Source organism: Clinocottus analis, unplaced genomic scaffold, assembly GCF_023055335.1.
Source record: "Clinocottus analis isolate CAN_PGR_092001 unplaced genomic scaffold, fCliAna1.0.p SCAF_20, whole genome shotgun sequence".
NCBI classification, from domain to species: domain Eukaryota; kingdom Metazoa; phylum Chordata; class Actinopteri; order Perciformes; family Cottidae; genus Clinocottus; species Clinocottus analis.
In genome coordinates this window covers 10,904,770-10,924,969 of record NW_027175932.1, presented here as the reverse complement: position 1 = coordinate 10,924,969, position 20,200 = coordinate 10,904,770, and the positions used below count along the sequence as shown (strand labels likewise).

At 45.0% G+C, this 20,200-nt stretch overlaps 1 protein-coding gene across 2 annotated transcripts in view; it reads left to right on the top strand.

Annotated features, from left to right (window-relative positions):
* Positions 1-16,228, top strand: part of LOC137791392 (kinesin-like protein KIF21A) — a 30,432-nt gene extending 14,204 nt beyond the window's left edge. Inside the window, exons 4-36 of one of the 2 annotated variants that reach the window (XM_068586300.1) lie at positions 488-637; positions 1,157-1,291; positions 1,393-1,557; positions 1,862-1,977; positions 2,265-2,460; positions 2,540-2,729; positions 3,434-3,497; positions 3,619-3,825; positions 4,257-4,304; positions 5,010-5,067; positions 5,179-5,290; positions 5,373-5,561; positions 5,689-5,888; positions 5,977-6,084; positions 6,196-6,264; positions 6,390-6,535; positions 6,633-6,777; positions 6,990-7,184; positions 8,402-8,503; positions 9,050-9,215; positions 10,391-10,448; positions 10,954-11,008; positions 11,225-11,430; positions 11,619-11,792; positions 11,954-11,986; positions 12,136-12,263; positions 12,352-12,436; positions 12,540-12,629; positions 12,716-12,874; positions 12,954-13,071; positions 13,156-13,326; positions 13,445-13,653; positions 13,784-16,228. In XM_068586300.1, coding sequence (XP_068442401.1) covers positions 488-637; positions 1,157-1,291; positions 1,393-1,557; positions 1,862-1,977; positions 2,265-2,460; positions 2,540-2,729; positions 3,434-3,497; positions 3,619-3,825; positions 4,257-4,304; positions 5,010-5,067; positions 5,179-5,290; positions 5,373-5,561; positions 5,689-5,888; positions 5,977-6,084; positions 6,196-6,264; positions 6,390-6,535; positions 6,633-6,777; positions 6,990-7,184; positions 8,402-8,503; positions 9,050-9,215; positions 10,391-10,448; positions 10,954-11,008; positions 11,225-11,430; positions 11,619-11,792; positions 11,954-11,986; positions 12,136-12,263; positions 12,352-12,436; positions 12,540-12,629; positions 12,716-12,874; positions 12,954-13,071; positions 13,156-13,326; positions 13,445-13,653; positions 13,784-13,841 — 4,305 coding nt within the window. In that variant the 3' untranslated portion in view covers positions 13,842-16,228. The remainder of the gene's footprint in view (positions 1-487; positions 638-1,156; positions 1,292-1,392; positions 1,558-1,861; positions 1,978-2,264; positions 2,461-2,539; positions 2,730-3,433; positions 3,498-3,618; positions 3,826-4,256; positions 4,305-5,009; positions 5,068-5,178; positions 5,291-5,372; positions 5,562-5,688; positions 5,889-5,976; positions 6,085-6,195; positions 6,265-6,389; positions 6,536-6,632; positions 6,778-6,989; positions 7,185-8,401; positions 8,504-9,049; positions 9,216-10,390; positions 10,449-10,953; positions 11,009-11,224; positions 11,431-11,618; positions 11,793-11,953; positions 11,987-12,135; positions 12,264-12,351; positions 12,437-12,539; positions 12,630-12,715; positions 12,875-12,953; positions 13,072-13,155; positions 13,327-13,444; positions 13,654-13,783) is intronic. The other variant, XM_068586301.1, reaches the window with a different exon arrangement.
* The last annotated feature ends 3,972 nt before the right edge of the window (positions 16,229-20,200 follow it).

The window sequence follows — 20,200 nt, the reverse complement described above, 5'->3', positions numbered from 1 at the left end:
ATGCAAAATGACAGTAATGCGATTGTGCAGTGTTTCCCACTGGAGCCCACCATAATCTAATTTGTCCCTTGACAGTTTCATTATGAACTGGAAATATTTGTACACTTCTCAATTGGCTGGCTGGCCCTACTTTATATACTGTAATTAATAATGCATCTTCATAAATAAATTAATAACTAGAATCTTCTAATTTTGCTCTCAAAGTGCAGCAGATGAATGCATCTCACTTTAAATGTACAAAATGCCCTCTGACCACCCTAAAGGTCACGAGGTCCTCCCACTATAGTCTCACAAAATCCTGCAGGAAACACTGACATCTGCAGATTGTGTGCAGTAAGGATTTATGTCTGACGTGTCTCGGTCACCGAAGTGGAACTCAAAATATTTGTCAAGTGTCTCAGGTCCAATAGCAAATGCCAGTGTTGATGATGTAATAATTTCACTGGCTCTTCATGCAACAAGACGTGTTTTGTCTTTGTTCTCTTAGTTGTACAACGAGGAGGTGCTGGACTTGTTCGACACAACGCGAGACATCGAGGCCAGGAAGCAGAGATCCAACATCAAGATCCACGAGGACGCCAACGGAGGCATCTACACCGTGGGCGTCACCACTCGCACCGTCACCTCCGCCGCTGAGGTCGGCTTTCACAGTTTTCTCTTTGCACCGTCACACACCTTTGTCCAGCGTCTTAGCTCAATATGGCCGCACAGTTTTTGCTCCAGATTCAGTCATTTCCTGCGTGCTGCGTCAAACAACTAGGGGCCACCAGGACAATCTGATCATACGAAATAGCTTTAACAAAAACTAGTTTTCTTTCAAATTTGTATTGTATATGAATTGGAATTGCAGGAAGAGACGGCACCCTTAATGGATCACACACACAACGGATTAGAAGTGGGTTTAAAAACCATCCTGAAATGCTTTGATACTCAAAACCAACTGTGCTATAAAATAATAAGTTTACCATAATAAGAAAAAAACATCCTGCAGATAGTAGTTCCAGCTGGATTTTCACATGTTTTCACACATCCATGAATTAAATGTTCCATACAGTTCCTGTATTATAATCACCCAATGAGCTGCACCCAAAGATGTCCGTGTGCTTCCTCCCTCCACGTCTGCCTCAGTCTGTTCCCCCCATCTTTCCTCCAACAGATGATTCAGTGTCTGAAGCTGGGCGCTCTGTCTCGAACCACCGCCAGCACTCAGATGAACGCGCAGAGCTCTCGCTCCCACGCCATCTTCACCATCCACCTGTGCCAAGTGCGAGTCTGCTCTCCCGATAACGACGTGCGTACTGGCGCACACGGGGGCCTCCGCCCGAACGCAAATGCTTCTGACCTTTTCGTCAGATCGACATCGACCGTCCAACTCTTTGTTTCCTCTTCCAGGAGAACGTGACAGACAACCGTCTGGCTAACGACGCGGAGATGAACGAGTTTGAAACGCTGACGGCCAAGTTCCACTTTGTGGACCTGGCTGGTTCTGAGCGACTGAAGAGAACTGGAGCGACCGGGGACCGAGCCAAAGAGGGAATCTCCATCAACTGTGGGCTGGTGAGGACGCAGACACAGACTTGTTTTTGTCTTCACTGGGGTCTTAATCTGTTATCCTTAGACTGCACATGTCAGCGTTCACCAGTGTCAGGTGTTTCTGCGGAGCAAGAGAGCCCCCAGGTGGCCGAGAACATGAACTGCACATTTCTATATATTTATACCTCATTCTTTGTCATTCGTCTTTATTTGAAGCTTCACTCTACGACCAATGGGTGGACGGTGAATTTTCAAAAGTAGAGTGTTGTTTACTTGCTATTGCATTCGGCCCTTTAAATTCTTGTTATTTTTCCCCTTGTCACCTCAGCTTGCTCTGGGAAACGTCATCAGTGCTCTGGGAGACAGGAGTAAGCGCTCCTCTCACGTGCCTTACAGAGACTCCAAACTGACCCGGCTGTTACAGGACTCGCTCGGTGGCAACAGGTTTGTAGAAGCTGTCTGTGTGCAGATCTGGATGTTTTTGACTGGACGACAAACCAATATTCTGATGCTGCAAAAGTTGAATTAGCTGCTTTGAAGTCAGTGATTCATTGATCAACAGTAGAGACCAGAAGAGGCCAACTCGTCCTGCTTCAAACATGAAATAATCCTCACTATTTTTGTAAAACTTGCACACTAAACTTCTGTTCACCTAACATGGAAAAGAAAGTATTAGTTTTACAGATAAGTCATTTGCAACAATCCCCGTTCTTCATCTGCTTGTTCTCCAGTCAAACGGTGATGATCGCCTGCATCAGCCCGTCGGACCGGGACTTCATGGAGACCTTGAACGCTCTGAAGTACGCCAACAGAGCCCGGAACATTAAGAACAAGGTGATGGTGAACCAGGACAAAGCCAGCCAGCAGATCAGCACCCTGAGGATGGAGATCGCGCGACTGCAGATGGAGCTGATGGAGTACAAGACGGTAAGAAACGAATAGAGAAAATAAAAATCAGTGCAGAGGACGATCATCGCGATCGTCAACCGCTGTGTCCGACCCTCAGGGGAAGCGGATGGTGGGGGAAGATGGCATGGAGGGCATCAACGACTTGGTCCATGAGAACTCCATGCTGCAGACGGAGAACAACAACCTGAGGGTGAGAGTGAAGGCCATGCAGGAGACCATCGACGCCCAGAGAGCCAGACTCACACAGATCCTCAGTGACCAGGCCAACCAGGTCCTGGCCAAAGCAGGTGGGCAAAAAAACTGTAGGAAACACTAACCATGTTTATATGTATTTATCTGAATTTAGATATGGCAATTATATGGTCCAATATAGATATTTCTAAGCAAAAAAAAAGAAAGAGACAAACTCATGAGTCAGCTGGTTTTATTGCATATTCTTAAACAATCTCCCTGGATATCAATATACTCTTGGCTTGTCAACAATATATATAATATACTACAATATATCATGAAAGAAGTATGTTAGTACTGTTAGTGCGGCTAATGCTACTTCATAACTAATTACATCAGAATGTATTTAACGTTAGCTGCTCAGATTAGCATACAAGTCCTTGCACCTACAAAATGTATGCTATCTTTTATCAGATATTAAATAAGGAATGTAAATGTTATTATTTATTATTATTTATATTGTTTTAATGTACAAAAGAGAAGATAACTAATATATTTACTGGTTTAACAAGAATACGTAGCCATGCTAGCTGCTCTACAGAGGGCTTTAAGCTGAATGCTAACACGCGTTAGCATGTGTTCACTATATTTACTAGTTTGCACTAAACACAAGAAATACAACTGAGCCTGATAGCAATGTTTTATTAGTTTTGCAAGTTTTTCTTTTGTATTGGACACATTTCAATTTGGACCTGCTGATGATGTGGGTCACATAATTGTACAAATACAGAGTATATTTTTTCTTCTACTCTGCTTGTAGGTGAAGGCAGTGAGGAGATCGGGAACATGATCCAGAACTACATCAAGGAAATCGAGGAGCTCAGGTATTTATTCATTTTTTTTCCATTTCACTGAAGTATTTTGTGTTATTATTCAACCAAGCAGCCGTTTACAGGAGGGTAAACTGTCAAATGTTCACGCCGTGTGACTCTCTCCCTCTCCCAGAGCTAAACTTCTGGAAAGCGAGGCTGTGAACGAGAATCTGAGGAAGAGTTTGTCCCGGGCCTCGACTCGCTCCTCGCTGTACGGCGGCCCCGGCGGCGCCTTCTCCCAAACCCACCTCGTCCCCGAGAGGGAGGCCAGCGACGTCATCGAGATGGCCAAGAAAAGCCTGGAGAAGCTGAAGAAGAAGGAGAGGAAGAAGAAGAAGAGGTAAAGTGTGGGTCATATTAATCCTGCAAAAAGCAATGCTCCATGCCGTTTTTCACCCTGGTGCTTGTGGCTGGAGTCAGACAAGACGATAGTGACGGCTATTAGCGGTGATGGCGGGGTGTCGCGGTCTGGCACGCTGATCTTTGCACGTTAGAAGTGAGGTGTTTAATTTGTTATCCGGCAGTCGTTTTAGTGTGGAATCGGTCTTTGTCATCTGCATCTCATTAAGACACACTGCGTTTGTGAGAGTCTCTGCACTCGCCCGGCCATTCTTGCTGCTCTCTCACTCTGTGTCTCTCTCCCATCTTGTAATATTCCCCTCACTCGCCCCGACTTCTGCGGCCCGTCTGCCCCCTCTACCTCCTCCTCACCATCCTCGCCCCCCTCCCACCCTCCATCCTCTCGTCCCTCCCTCTTCTCTCTCTCTGAAGACTTAGGCGACATGAGGAGAGTCACCACCAGGAGGTTGAACACACCAGGTTTGCTACAACCCATCCGGGATTGGGCCAAATGTGAAACTGGTTCAATTACCAGCGGTGCAAATGCACCCAGTAATTGAAAGGATTTCAGTTGATTGTTCCGTCCAAACCCGAGTCTTCCTTTCTAAGTTTCCAGAGAAACTAATCACTAATTTTCTTCTGCACCTACAGGTGGTTTACACTCCTGGAGGGAAACAAATAGTCTAACCAGCTCTTACCTCTTCTTCTTAACCCTCTGTTCTGACCATTTTGCTTTCCTTTTCACTGCACACGACAAGATGTTGATCAATTCATATCATAAGTGTCTTACCCTCAAACAAAAAGGAGGAAAAATGGAGTTTCATGAAAATCGAGAATGATTTTTAAAAAAAACAAACACATTTCTTAGATGTAATAATTTGGTCAACAAATCTTAATCGTGTGTGGCAACCCTTCTGTAAATGAAATCAGCTTGTCTTAGTAGTGATCACTTAATCAAATTGTCTCTCCCAGTGTGTCATTAATGTCTCCACCCATGTGATCACAGTGTAATCATTCATTAATCACGCATTCCACATGTGCTCCTGATCCAATCGAGTGTACAATCATTTGCATGTGCACTTCACCCACCCTTCTTTTGTAATTTGAATTGCAGTTAATTCCAGACCCGACCGACAGAATAAAACCTCTGCAGATAGTTGAGCGAACAGTCTTTTCCTCTTGCAGTGTCATCAAAGAGGAAGGGCCAGACAACGACCACGAGCGAGGCGACGAGGAGGCAGAGGTGCAGGATCACGAAGTCTAACTTTAAGATCGCTATTTGAAAGAGGACACATTTCCAAAAGTGTTTATCTTTTGTCTTGTATATTTCATGTGTGTTTCTTTATGTCGACAGGAGGGCAGCGACCACGAAGAAGGCGAGGAAGCAGACGCAGAGGAGGAGGACTTTGACATCCCGGGAGACGACACCTCGGACGACTCTGACTCCGAAGAACTGGAGGAGAAAGGTAAAAAAAATAAGCTTTGGACAAGCCGTTATGCGCAGCTTCTTTTCTGAAGTCATCGTTGTAATGACGCGTGTGTGCGCAGAAAACGTCCAGGCCGACCTGGCCAACATCACCTGCGAGATCGCCATCAAGCAGAAGCTGATCGACGAGCTGGAGAACAGCCAGCGGCGTCTGCACACCCTCAAACAGCAGTACGAACAGAAGCTGACGATGCTGCATAACAAGATCCGAGACACGCAGCTGGAGAGGGACAAGGTGCTGCACAATATGGGTAAGAGACGCATGCAAACAGACGCTTGAATCTGCAATGAGCATCGTAAACATCTCTGAAACGGATGGAACGCAAGGAATCCGCAAATGCAATGAAAGGCTTCGGTGTTCCCTTGTTCGTCGTCCAGGTTCGGTGGAGACGGGTACGGAGGAGAAGGCTAAGAAGATCAAAACGGAGTACGAGAGGAAGCTGAGCTCCATGAACAAAGAGCTGCAGAAGCTGCAGTCGGCTCAGAAGGAGCACGGCCGTCTGCTGAAGAACCAGTCGCAGTACGAGAAGCAGCTCAAGAAGCTGCAGCTGGACGTGACCGAGATGAAGAAGACCAAGGTAACGGTAGCTTTTGGTTTTCACCGCCACGCCATGGCTTGTGGCAGTGCTGATTTTCTCCTGATGCGTGGTGTTTTATTTCCACCAGGTGGTGCTGATGCGTCAGATGAAGGAGCAGCAGGAGAAAAACAGAGCCTCCGAGTGCAGGAGGAACAGAGAGATCGCCTCCCTGAAGAAAGACCAGCGCAAAGCCGAGGTGAGAGGGATGGAAACATGTGCTGTTGTATTTTGTTTGGTTTGTTTTCCACATAAGCGAACGTGTAGTCAAGAGTAACCAACCTTTCACTTTCCCACTTTTGTATTACAGCACCAACTGAAGCAGATGGAGACCCAGAAAAGACAGCAGGAGTTGATCCTTCGCAGGAAGAACGAAGAGGTGAGACACCAACACATGGGGGGGGGGGCGGGGCTATGGAGAACATCGCTGGGATTTCTTCCGCTATTGTTCCACTCTCATGTCCGCTAAATGACTCTCTGTACTCTTTTTGTGAACGGCATCAGGTGACCGCTCTCAGGCGGCAGGTGAGGCCCGTGTCTGGGAAGGTGAGCAGGAAGGTGAGCTTCCCCGAGCCGCCCCAGGAGTCCTCTCATAGAGCCCTCCCAGGGAGGATGCAGACATCTGCAGCATCTCCAGTCAATGGAGCGAGGTGCGGCGCGTGCATGTGTGTGTGTGTGTGTGTGTGTGTTACACGAATGAGTGTGTGTTTTAAACAGTTTTGAACGTGCCATACCTTTCCCCCTCAGGAGTTCCCCAGTGCGGATGGGAAGTACCTACCTCAACAGGACAGCCAGGGCCAAATGGCAGTCGCTGGAGAGACGTGTCACCGACATCATCATGCAGCGGATGACCATCTCCAACATGGAGACGGATATGAACAGACTCCTGAAGGTACACATGAGGTCATCAGACTCAAGATGGTCTCGGAAAAATACATCAAGAAGAGAAGAAATTGTGTTTTCTTCTGTCTTGTAAAAAAGCTCTTTGATGCTGAGGAACAATGCTTTTTAAGATCTGTTGAAACCTGTTTTAAAAGGCTGCATTGTCGCTTTTTCTTCTTTCTTTGTTCCCTTTTCTTTTCCTTAACTCCGCCGCCACATTAGCAACGGGAGGAGCTGACCCGGCGGAGGGAGCGAGTGTCCAGAAAGAGAGAAAAGATGGCGGTGGATGGCGCAGACGCCGACCGCTCGCTGGCCTCCCTGAACGAGGAGCAGGAGTCTCTCAGCGCCAACATCGACTATATAAACGACAGCATCGCCGAGTGCCAGGCCAACATCATGCAGATGGAGGAGGCCAAGGTGAGGTGGTGGGGGATCCCAGGTGCCATATTCCTCATGATGTCTGTCGTTTAGATGCCTAATAATTGAGAGTAAATCGAGTGATTGCAGTGCTCTGTCATTCGTAACACTACTCATTAGCTGGTATATGCTTGCACTGGACGGGAGCCCTCAGGCAAACAGTTTTGAAATAATTGCACAGTTCAGGCGCCTATTTGTCAGAGAATCAATGGCTCAAATAAAATAACAACCGCTGGCAGTGTAGATGATTTAGTACGGCCAAAAACATAGCGATGCATACCAAACAGCCGTTCATGAAGGCAGCTTCACAGGTGGTAATTGAAGAGCTGTTTGCTCTCTATGACCTCACAGGGGCAAATGGCACATCCACCGTCACGCTGCTCCAGAAAAAGGTTTTAATGAGTGATTATTGAGCTTAAAAAGTGAGCAATCTGAGGTTACAGCAGGGTGAAAAGTGTCTTCCACAATCTTGTGGCTGCTGTCACTGGTGCAAAACTGTGCACTAATGTATCAGGTTTAGTAAGCCTGAGGGCTTCAGGGTTAGCATTGGGAGCACTGTGATAATGACGTGAAAGGGGATATGTTGAATACCTGTGGGGCAGTTCCTGATGACAAGAACTGTTGCTGCCAAGGCCAAAGCGTCGTTGTACAGTGAATTACAGTTATTTCATTAAGAAGTGCAGTTAGGAATGATTATCTGCACTAATGAGTGTGAATTATCTAGTGAAACTAACCTAGCTGACATCGTTTAGGCTATTAGCTTAACAGTTTGTAATGTGAAGTAGCTATATTGTGTTATTTTTGGGAAATGTAATTGTAGTATGTCATTATTAAACAGCATTTTAATCAAATGTCATGTCCTTGCTGTTCTCGACATATCTATGTTTGTTATGTTAGCAAGCGAAGGCTAACTTTGTACATTGACTCAGCTAGCTACACAACACCAGACAGCTCCTCAAATACTTATCAACAACTCATCTCTGCTCAAGACATGATTTGTGTGACGCTTCAGAGCTGCTGTAAGACCGTTTCTGTTCCATTTAGCGGTTTCCAGTCTTTGTGCTAAGCTAAGCTAACCGGCTGCTGGTTGTTGCCTTAGGTTTCACAGACAGATATGAGAGTAGCATCAATCTTCTCGTCTCGCTCTTGACAAGAAAGCTTCTCCTGTGAGTTTCTGACAATGCCACTTTATGGGATGTGTTGTTGTTCTGCAACAGGAGGAAGGAGACACAGTGGACGTTACTGCCGTGATCAGCACCTGTAACTTGTCAGAAGCCCGCTTCCTTCTGGATCATTTCATGAATATGGCCATCAGTAAGGTACCTACTGCGCTCGCTGACTTCATGTTATCAGGTTTCTTTATTATTCTGGAAGCAACTTATTTAAACCTTCACTTTGACCTTTTTTAAGATGTATTATCAAATCAAATTTAACTTCAATGTCATTGCACAGAGTACAAGTACGAGGACATTGAAATGCAACCCCATCCCAGTACAGATCAAATAAGACAACATGAAGCATTCCTTGTATTTTGCTATGTATATGTTGCCGGTATCTTATACTATATAAGTATACTATAACTTGTATACAATTGTATCAGTTCATCTGCTTTTGTAGCCACGGCTCCCTTTATACAATTTAATTTAATGAGACTTTAGATGGGGGAACTTGATTAAATTAAGTTTCAATTAGATTAGATAAGATTAGATTTGATGCAACCTAATTGGTTCGGTGGGATAATGCATTCAACCAAGAAGACAGATAGAACAAATAAAGAGGTGGGAGTAATTACAACGAGGCGTGCTTTTGGTCCCGTCTGCCTGTTGGAAAGAGTGCGTGTCATCCTGTGTGTCATCCCGTGTCAGGGTCTGCTGGCGGCTCAGAAGGATTCCCAGATGAAGGTGATGGAGGGCACGTTGAAGCAGACAGAGATCAACAGCGCCACCCAGAACCAGCTGCTGTTCCACATGCTGAAGGAGAAGGCGGAGATCAACCCCGAGCTGGACGCTCTGCTGTGCAGCACTCTGCAAGGTAGGAAAAGCAACAAACCCATACCGGTCTGAGCGTGCCAATCACAATCACCTCCTTTTTTTATTTTCTTTCACCATATGGCTACCTTTTATTTTATAGGCCGCAGTTTTTTCACGGTGTGTGTGTGTGTGTGTGTGTGTCTGTGTCTGTGTGTGTGTGTGTATGTGCGCAAAGACAATTGACTCTCGAAATACAAAAATCGGGCCTGTAAAATAAAGAGTAGCTCTTTTTCTCATCCGTGCGTTTGATTTTGATTTGATTGTTTGTTCTCTCTGTGTGTGTCGGTGTGAACTCAGAGTTAGGTTACCTGTCGCCGGGTGAGTATGAGTTGCATAGCAATGTGACCGTGATTGAGAGAGCGTGGCACATGCACACTACAAGATAACAGAACGTTTACCCAAATTAAAGGCAAATATGGAAATACATTAAATCATTAGAAAAACATGTTAACATTTTACACCTGTTTAAAATGGTTGCGAGCTTTTTTTAGACTTTGGTCCCATAATTTGAATTTTTCTCGAGAGATGTAACGGCTTTTTGGGCTTTTAAAAGTAGATCATGTTTTGTTTTTACCTTAAAAATGTAAAGAAGATTCTAAAGACCAGTTGTATGATAATTGGTTGGTCCAAGGTGGCTCTCTGACTGTAATGCCCCTTTTCATGTTTGATGCATTAATGTGCTTATGATAACTATGTTTCTAAACTACATAAAGAAATCTTGTAGTGTGCATCCGTCCTCCTTTGAAGAAACTAACCCAGTTGAAGTAACTCTACCGTGACGTGCATGATGTGTTCAGTGTCCCCCGTTACATCACCTTGCTAGCAAGTCCCACTTACTGAGGTCACTCAAACTAAACAGCTGTAAAGATCCACGCTGCTGCAGGACTGAAAGCCAAAGTGAACACGGCAGTTTGTGTGTCTGCCTCTCCGTGTTTGTTCCAACACTGTAGCTTCCGGTCGCAGTAACTAACGATACCCTTCTGTCCCACGTTGTCCAAAACTAAACCCCCTGACCTCGTCATCAGCTGCTGAAGCCTCAATATAAATGTTGTGCCGTACTATTTAGCTTTCTATTTGGATGTTGTCTTTTGCAAAAAATCCTTGTGAAAATATACTTTGATAAGAATAAAATATCCATGCTTTGCAAATGAAGTGAAAAATCCAAATGTTTCACAGAGAATGGAGACGACAGCAGCAGCGACGAGTCCGCCTCCAGTCCAGCTGCAGAGGGCAGGTAAACACCGACACACAGGATGCAATTTATTCACATTATAGTCCAGCAGCCCTTTTATGCTCAAATTAGATGTGCAGAAGAACAAGTAGTTCATTCTGTGTGTGTGTGTGTGTGTGTGTCATGTTTATTAAGTTTTCCATTAAATGTTTCTCACTGTGGGACAATCCCATGTACAATTGTTGTAGTGCATTTGTGCGTGTCACTTCCAGTGTCTTGGTGTTGTGCGTGCCGGCTCGCTGTCGTTGCTTTCTGGGACAGCTAAATGAGAAAAGCCCTCATTTATATTATTAATGTCCCCTGTGCTTCTTCCCTTTTTTTTTTTTACAAGTCAGCGTGTCTGGGATCCCAGACTGAAACATTTCACAGCCTCAGCTCTACTTTTTACGTTTGATGTTTGTAAGCAAATGCTCGCAAACCTAAAATCCTAAACGAAGACGGTAAACGTTAAACCTGCCTGACTTGAACATGTTGGCATGTGGGTGTAACCGAAATGTGTTTGTTTCAGCACACTGGCATCGGATCTAATGAAATTATGTGGTGAAACCAGACCGAGAAGCAAGGTACGTTTCTGTTCATGGCCTCCTGATAACCTGTAAACAATTTGTTTATTATAGACCCATGTCCAATAAGCTGGGATCCATTGTCCTATTTTACCTCCTCCGTCTACAACTCCTTCCATTCCACATGAGTTATTTATAGGGCTTGAAATAATTACAAACTGGTCCATTGACTCGTGAGTCAGCCGAATACCGAGCCAAACAATTCTCTTCCCTCAGGCTCGCAGACGGACCACCACCCAGATGGAGCTGCTGTATGCCGGCAGCGGGGATCCGTCCTGTGAATCCCCCACCGGAGACTTCTCGCCCCCTCTGCCGCCCCTCTCGGAGCGCCTGGAAGGCTCGGCCGACACGCAGGGTCAAACGCCCGCTGACCGCGAGCAAACCGTTTCCCCATCTGCGCTGTCTGCCAGGCCAGCTGGCATGTAAGACTTTTGGAGGGAACCATTTTCTCAGCGGCCGCCGACTATCTCGTGACAATTCTCATTGTCTGAAATGTGTAGTTTGGCGAGAGGGATCATTATCGCGAGTACATTGTTCCTTGTCGTTTTTAGAGTATTGCTGGTTTGGTGATCCACGTTCCCTGCTGAGGCGTGATTCTTTCTGTCTGCAGTTGTGGATCCAGGTCGCCGACAGGAACTGAGCGAAGGCCACCTGAGCGCTCGCCTCTCAGCCGAAGGAGGGCGCAGGAGAGGGGAGCCACGGCGACTCACATCCCAGCGCCCACGCACGCACCACCGCTTAGCGCGGCCGAGGCTAAAACCAAAGGCAGTGACCACAAACTACTGTAAGTGGAAGTGAGGTGCACGCTTCACTTCACGTGTTTTTCTTTAAACTTCGAATTGTCACTTCAGCTGTGGAGGTGCTCAATACCCCCTTGAAGACAGTCATGCATTATAAAAGGCTTTTTGAAATTATACTAAATGTTACTCGTCGTTTCTCCTTCAGGTTGGAGGAGTCGCCCGTATTTGAAGGCCACAGGTAATGTCCCTCTTAGTGTGTCCCAAGAGTTTAAATAGGAACCCATTGAGCCTCTTCTTTTTCAATATACACTGAGAAGTGCTATTTCTGTGTAGCACATCCACTGTAGTAGCCTAGCCACAGGGTCTATTTTTCCTCGTGTATTGTAGAGGTGTGATCAACCCCCTGAAGAACAGCCGCGGGGCCAAACTCCAGTGTGTCTACGTAGCTGAGGGCCACACCAAACCGGTTCTCTGCGTGGATGCCACAGATGATCTGCTCTTCACGGGATCCAAAGGTAGGAAACCAAATTGCAACTCAGAAAATATATTGCTTTCTTTTTTTTTGTGTGTGTGTATTCTCCAACATGGGTTTTGTGTTTTCAGACCGTACGTGTAAAGTCTGGAACTTGGTGACGGGTCAGGAGATCATGTCTCTGGCAGATCATCCCAGCAGCGTCGTCTCAGTCAGGTACTAGAATACAGTACAAATACAACAAATTCATTAGCAGTAATAGAAGTATTTTAGTGGAACGAGCAAGTCATTTTTCTTTGTTTTTGTTGTTTCATTTCAGGTACACTTCAAGTCTCGTCTTCACCGTTTCAACTGCTTACATCAAAGTGTGGGACATCCGAGACTCTGCCAAGTGTATCCGCACACTCACGTGAGTTCATTCATGCTCCTGACATCTTTCGCGGCTGACCGTGTTGATGTACAATGCCCCAATAAAGACCGCATCTTTGCGTTCAGGTCATCGGGCCAGGTGGGTTCAGGAGACATCTGCTCGTCTGTCAGGAGTTTATCCATCCCACCGGGAGAGAGTCAGATCAACCAGATCGCCCTCAACCCCTCCGGCTCCTTCCTGTATGCTGCTGCTGGCAACGCTGTGCGCATGTGGGACCTCCGCAAGTAAGACAAGGACAGATCAGAGCTCTGTTTTGTACAAGCAGACGGACTGGAACTCATCTCCTTTCCGTTCTTTCTCTAGATTTGCGTCCACTGGGAAGCTTACCGGCCATTTGGGACCCGTCATGTGTCTGAGCGTCGACAAATTAGGTCACGGGCAGGACGTTGTCCTCACCGGCTCCAAAGACCATCACATTAAAGTATGAGACGACGTACCTGAAAGCGCATTTCCCTTCATTTCTGTGTGTAAACTACGAGAGTCAGATGCATGCGTTTGTTTCCAGATGTTTGAGGTGGCAGAAGGTGCTCAGGGTACCATCACCTCCAGCCAGACGTTTGAGCCCGCCCATCAGGACGGCGTGGAGTCTCTGGCCGTGCACGGGGATGTTCTCTACAGCGGCTCCAGAGACTATCACATCAAGAAGTGGGACCTCGGCAGCAAACGGCTGCTGCAGGTACGCTGAAGGACATGGCAGCGTCGCGGAGCCAAACCTCTGGGAGAAAAAGTCTAAAAACTAGAGTGTGACGTGAGATACAGACTAAACTCTGCATTAACGTTGTTTCCTCTCGCAGTCTGTCAGCGCCCAGGCCGACTGGGTCAGCGCTCTGGGCGTGATGCCGGGTCAGTGGCCGGGCTCCCCGGTGCTGCTCAGCGGCTGCAGAGGAGGGCTGCTGCGCCTCTGGCACGCCGACACGCTGGCGCCTCTCGGCGAGGTCCGGGGACACGACAGTCCCATCAACGGCCTGGCCGCTAACGGCAGCCAACTGTTCACCGCCTCAGAGTGAGTCACGGAAAACGCTCATCTCAACTGTGACGCTTTTTCCCCGCCGGCAGTGTAACGATTCCACCGAAAAACACGCTGAAAGTTAAAATGCGGTTGTGTTTTTTTTTGTTTTTTTTTTGTCCTGCAGTGACCGCACAGTGAAGATTTGGGAGGCCAAAGGTTCTCTGGAGGAAGGAGTCCACTGACACCGGCTTCCAGATCTGAAATAGAGGATCGTCTTCTGGCCTTTACCCGATCAAAATGTGTCATTTGTGAAACAACTACATCACCCATGACCTGACGGAGTCCTGAAGAGTCCCACTGAAGAAGACTGATCCGTCACTGACGCTCCACTGGGATCAGTTTCAGGGAGGTCTCATTAGATGCGACAGCTCTCAGTCTTTCAAGTTGCGCTGATGTTTAAGGTCAAGACGAATCAAAGTGGAGCCTCTCGAGTCTCCTGCAGAGCTGACTGCACAACAGCTGCGATGGACGGCTCCTCTCAAAGCTGCGGCAGAAGACGGCAGAATTAAAGTACAAATATGGACTTCTGTCTCAATCCATCCAGGAGGTCTCTCCCGTGCGTTTCAACATTCCTCTCCTCAGTTCAGCGCTCGACAACGTGGATACCTTCCATGCCGAGAAGAAAACCGGTTTCGGTGAGGGGCTCTGCTTCCTTGCGTCTGTTGTTGATTGCTGAAAGAGGCTGTGTCCCAAAACAAGACGTGGATATTTTCCTGCTTACCAGCAATAACTGTGTGTTCACAATATGTGTGATGTGTTGAGTCATTGCTCTGTGTGTGTGAGTTTGTGTGTGTGTGTGTGTGTGTGTGTGTGTACAAGCAAGGACCAAATAACTACTGAAACTGTGTAAGGTCTTATTCTTCAGCTGTTACTGCCATAACCCTGTGGTGCAGAGGTTTTCAGGATGGGAGGCGGGCCTCCTCGTGGGTTGTTATTATATCAGTTATCAAGAATGTGAAGGCGAACTGGACTCAATTGCTCAGTGATTATGGAATCAAATAATGCGAAATCGATCCAATAGGCATCCAGCAATTGAGCGAAACTGAGAAAGTAAACCAGGGGCCGGGGTCTCTGACCGAGGGGAGGCCCCCAGTCTCTGACTTTGAAAACCCTGCTCCAGTACACGAAAGCCCTCGAAGTGAACACACACGGTGCTGCTTTGACTGGGTCCTTTCACATTTCACTTCTTTTTTTCCTTGTATTTCAGTCCGTGTTCATTAAATCAACTGCTGACCAATATTATGTCTCCATAAAAATGTGTGTTTTTTCCCTTGATACGATTTCCCATAGCGAAACAAAGCACCAATCCAGGAGCTCATTTTATAAATGAAAGACACGGCAACCTGTTTAACTCGTTCAACGTAGACGTGCAACACACGCCTCTGGTACAATGTGATTGAAGCAGCACCTGCACACTGAACCGAATCTTTATCCTCAAACCAAACCAACCTGCTCCACTACAACGGTTACACACCATGCATGTATGGAACAAAAGTTTATGTGACTAATTTGGCTTTGCGCTGTTCAGTTGGACTGAACTGGTGTAGGCTGACCAGCTGACCAGCAGACGGTCAGAGCAGTCGCTCTTGGGCTGTCGGGGTGCCGGGGGTCTTCCCCTAAATCTGGTAGTTTAGCTCTAGAGTCAGTGCTAGACTCCACAAGAACATGAGGTCAGTGAGGCTGCAAGATGAGATGCACAACATATTTTGTAAGCTTGCTGCTCAGTAGTTTCTCCTTTGTCGTGCGCTCTTCCAAAGATTTTTTTGTTATTTCGTTTTTTTTCCCTCCAAAGGTTTCGAGTGTTTTTTTTTTTGTCCCAGGGCCAAATTGAGTGCGACGGCGAGGCCGATGGTTTCCTGAGATGTGTGCTGCCGGAGATATCCCGTCTCTACCCAATGCATTCATTTATTGTCACTGCAAAAACAGTGCACTCTCAACATTAGTTTACCTTTTAGTTTCTGCAGGTACAAGCACTTTTCTCACCTTCTCGTCACACAAAGCCACAGCGATACTGCGGAGTGAGTGTGATGCTTCCTGCAGCGTCTATATGATCAGATCACACACGAGACACACAAACATCTCACAAAAACATCAAACATCATTCAGTCTTTTAAATGTGAGTCTAAATTACTGCTATTCATTGATGTTTGTGATGTTGCTGTTGTGTCTTCCTTATCAATCAGAGCTTTTTAACCAATTACCATGGAACGCCTCTCATGTCTCAGCACTGCCTGGAATAGATTTATTCATCAGAGCTGCATTGCCAGAGCCGGCAGTCAATTCTCTACTGTGGATCGTGACTGTAGAATCACTACATGATAAATGTGGACTATCCCTTATTAAAAATGTCACAATGTCCTTTAAATCTGTTGAAAAACTCTTCCAGCTCTGGTTTGGATATCGTATGTTAGCAATAGAAAGTCAACGGGCCGAAAATAAATGCACTGAATAGATTTTTTTGCAACTTTAAATCAATATTTGCCCATTGTCTCCCAACATAGCTAAATACACAGATCTGTGACATGGATTACTTACAGAAACGAGGTTTGCATTCCTGATGACTTCCACCAGAATTAGAAAACAACAATATGAGCTGTAAGTTTTCCTATTTCATGATAAATCAGATAGCCTGCACAGTTGTTTGTATTAATCATGCTTCTAATTGTAGTTGACTTGTTACTGTAAAAGTACTTGTGTAAATACCAGACTGTACACAACCGGGTTATATTAGAATAGGGAAATATAGCTGTTGTTTCCTTCATGCTGATTCTCTTGTGCACAAAGTTAAATGATTGAAATATTAGGTGCAGTGTGAAAATAAACTTTGAAATAGAGGGTTTTTACAAATGCTGTCTTTATTTAAAATGTTCTTGAACCATTAATTATCAATTCATTATAGACTAGACTGTATGTATATGTATATGTATATATGTGTGTATGTATATGTATATGTATATATGTGTGTATGTATATATATGTGTGTATGTATATATATGTGTGTATGTATATATATGTGTGTATGTATATATATGTGTATATGTATATATATGTGTATATGTATATATATGTGTATATGTATATATATGTGTATATGTATATATATGTGTATATGTATATATATGTGTATATGTATATATATGTGTATATGTATATATATGTGTATATGTATATATATGTGTATATGTATATATGTATATATGTGTGTGTTACGACCACATGGGGGTAGCACTGTATGTTGTATGTTGAGGTGTTTGAATTTCCACAGCCGAATCATGAAAACAGTTTGTTTGACTTTTTTTCTCATTTTAATTTGTATTATTTGTGTAAGTGTCCCCCCCAAATACTTCCTTTATAAAGAGATGAAATGGGAGTATCCTCCCCGACTATACAGTATATTAACTCACAAGAATTTACACAATTTCAGATCTTTCCTGCACTTACCCCAGTCATCATTTATCTGCTTTCCTTATAACTTCAGGCAGTAACCGCGTGCTCTGTAATTTACTCCAGCGCTGCAGACGCAGACAGACAGAGGTGAAAAAGGGTAAGAAACTCCCCCTGAAGACACAAATGAATGTGAACAGTGATGGAAGGATCAATATTTGATGTTCATCAGCGCTGAAAGCAGCCGAGTGTTAATTGGCCTCGCAGGAGATGACTCATGCCGTACCTGTGTTTGGTTGAACTTCCACTCAAAGTCTATTCTACAATACCAATAAATGCTCCGCACCTGATGAACTCAACCTGATTTATTGTCCTCTCTCTGCTCTTATTAGCAGAGACTAAGAGACTGTTGAGACTGAGATGAGGAAGTGGATACCGCTCTCGTGGCTTGACGCTGAATATGAAGCTAGCTAGACTCTAGCTTCATAATTAGCTATGATTATATGAGGCGCTATAGCTCTAGCTGTTAGAGCTAGCAGCTGGTTAGCTTAGCGTGTGCTAGCATCCCTGGTTGTAGCTGCATATAACAGACAACATTAGACAACATTTTAAGCTAACTACACCATGGTAATATGAGTATACACAACAATTAAAAATATATATATAACTTTAATAACATTATTTATGTAGCACCTTTAAAACCAGAGTTTACACAGTGGTTTGCAGAGAAAGCAGCAAAAGCAAGGCAATAAACCAACAGAAAGCTCATCAGTCAGGCCTAATAAAGCAAGACAAACTAAGGTTAAACCCTGATAAAACAGTACAATAAATTAAACGATAAAACCAAAAGTTAAAAATAAGACATTACCATTTTATATAGGTAAATAAATTGTAATCCATTCTCCGAACCGCTTATCCTCTCTTTAGGGCCACGAGGGAGCTATAGACAGGGTTCACCCTGGACAGTCTCCAGTTTATCGCAGGGCACTAATATAGAGAGAGACAACAATTCACTCTCACATTCACACCTACGGGCCGATTTAGAGTCTCCGATTAACCTGAGCTGCACGTCTGTGGACTGTGGGAGGGAACCCACGCTGCCACGGGGAGAACTAACTGCACACAGACGGACGTCTGGGGTCGGGGATCGAACTCTGGGCCCCTCTGGCTGCGAGGTGACGGTGCTAGCTAACCACTAGACCACCGCGCAGCCCACGAAATGAAATAATGTAGTCCAACCAAGAATGAAATAAAGCACTGAAGCCATGACGTCACATAAAAGCCAGTCTGTATAGATGGGTTTAAAGAATCTGAGGATTATAAGTGGTCGATATGTCCGCTATATATATTTTGGGGTCAGACTCATACGTACTGTAACATGAGTACGTCAACAACGTAACATAAGTACAGAAAACACGGTTAGAAATGCCACTGACGTAACTTCACAATAACTCGACAACACTTTAGGAGACGAACACAGGTCTCCTGGTTGAAAGTCCTGTGTGGAACAATTTCATTGATTTCATTGAAAAAATAAATTTCATTCATTTAGCTTCAGATTTTCGTTTCTTCAGAGGAGAACACAACACAGTTTGTGAAACGTTGTGAATTGGAACCGGTGGTTCACATCAAGATACGACCGCTTCCTGTTTCTGCCTCGCAGCATAGCTGCAGTTTGTTGTGTGCAAATAGTTTTGTCCAAACTCAACTTCCATAGGAGATATTCATCTTCTATGGAACTGGTGTAGTCTGCAGCACTAATTACATGTCAAAATGATGGTGCATATGTCACTGATTTACTTAGAATAGAACTGCATTATTTCTTAAGGCCGACATGTGTTCTGCTTCTTCGTCTCTGTGTCGCACGCATACAAACTTTTCCACCAGACTTTAACTCGTGCGAGAAGCGGGGGCTCTGAGCAACTCATTAAAAAAAGGAGCTTCAAGGAGGAGGACGTTTGTTTTCTGCAGCCGAAGAAGGTGAGGGCGGGACGAGGCGGAAAGGCACCGAGGTACTTTTGTTTTTGTGAACGTTATCAGAGTTTATTACTTAATCATTCCCTGAAGGGGAACATAAAAGTTTCCACGGGCAGAAAATAATTGGGGAGGAAAAAGAAGGAGGGCGGAGGAGAGGATGGAGAGAAAAACACAGCTCCACAGGTACGATACGACAGCACAGTGAGAACCTCATTACAAAAGAGGTGAATATAATTACTGCAGTTCAGATTGATATGATATTATCTATAATATAACCTGTTCATGTTGCTTTCTGTACACTTTATATGCTCCATATATGCAATTATTGGTTACATTGCAAAAGTAACCGAGTCCGTGGTTTCAGACAGGAGAAATACAGAATATGGAGACTTAATTCTTGACTATTTTAAGTGTATTAAAACCTATATGCACATACATACACATGTTTTCTCATTGGTGTGAAGCCTCCCACTGTGTGGGGGCAGAGACCACAAACAAAATACAATAAAAAAAAAAAAATCCCCACTAGCAAAAATTCCCCACTGAGCTATTATTCCTCTCTCTCTTTCTCTCTCTTTCCCTCACACACATAATACAAAAAAAAAAAAAAAAACGTACGAGGCTCCAGCACCTTGTGCATCTGTCTGCTGTCTCACTGCATAATGCATCGCCGGCCGAGGTGGAGACACACTTTACACACTCACACACGGAAACGGCTTAGCTGCGATGCATAATTTATCAAGCCGGGTTAGAGAGAACAAGTGGCCTCATATGTACTGCTAATTGAGACAAAGGCAAGGTTCCTGTGTGTGTGTGTGTGTGTGTGTGTGTGTGTGTGTGTGTGTGTGTGTGTGTGTGTGTGTGTGGTAGCTACTGATTAAACACAGCAAGTGCAATAGAAAGAAACACATTAGTCAACCGAGTGGCCAAGTTGCCATTTTGTCTCACTTAGCCGCCGAGGTGTCGGTGGACTCTAATGAAGAAGCACGACATGCGTGTAGTAGCTCTTCATCTGTGTGTTTCATATGATTTGTTTTTAAATGAGCAGATGTGTTGTTTTTCTTCTTCTGCCTTGGAGAGACCCCATTATTTTTGAGATTTCCGGCGACGGCAGTGTGCAGTTCTCTGGGGACTCGATCCGGCTGCAGACTGATCCTGGACCTGCTCCTTCCACGACGTG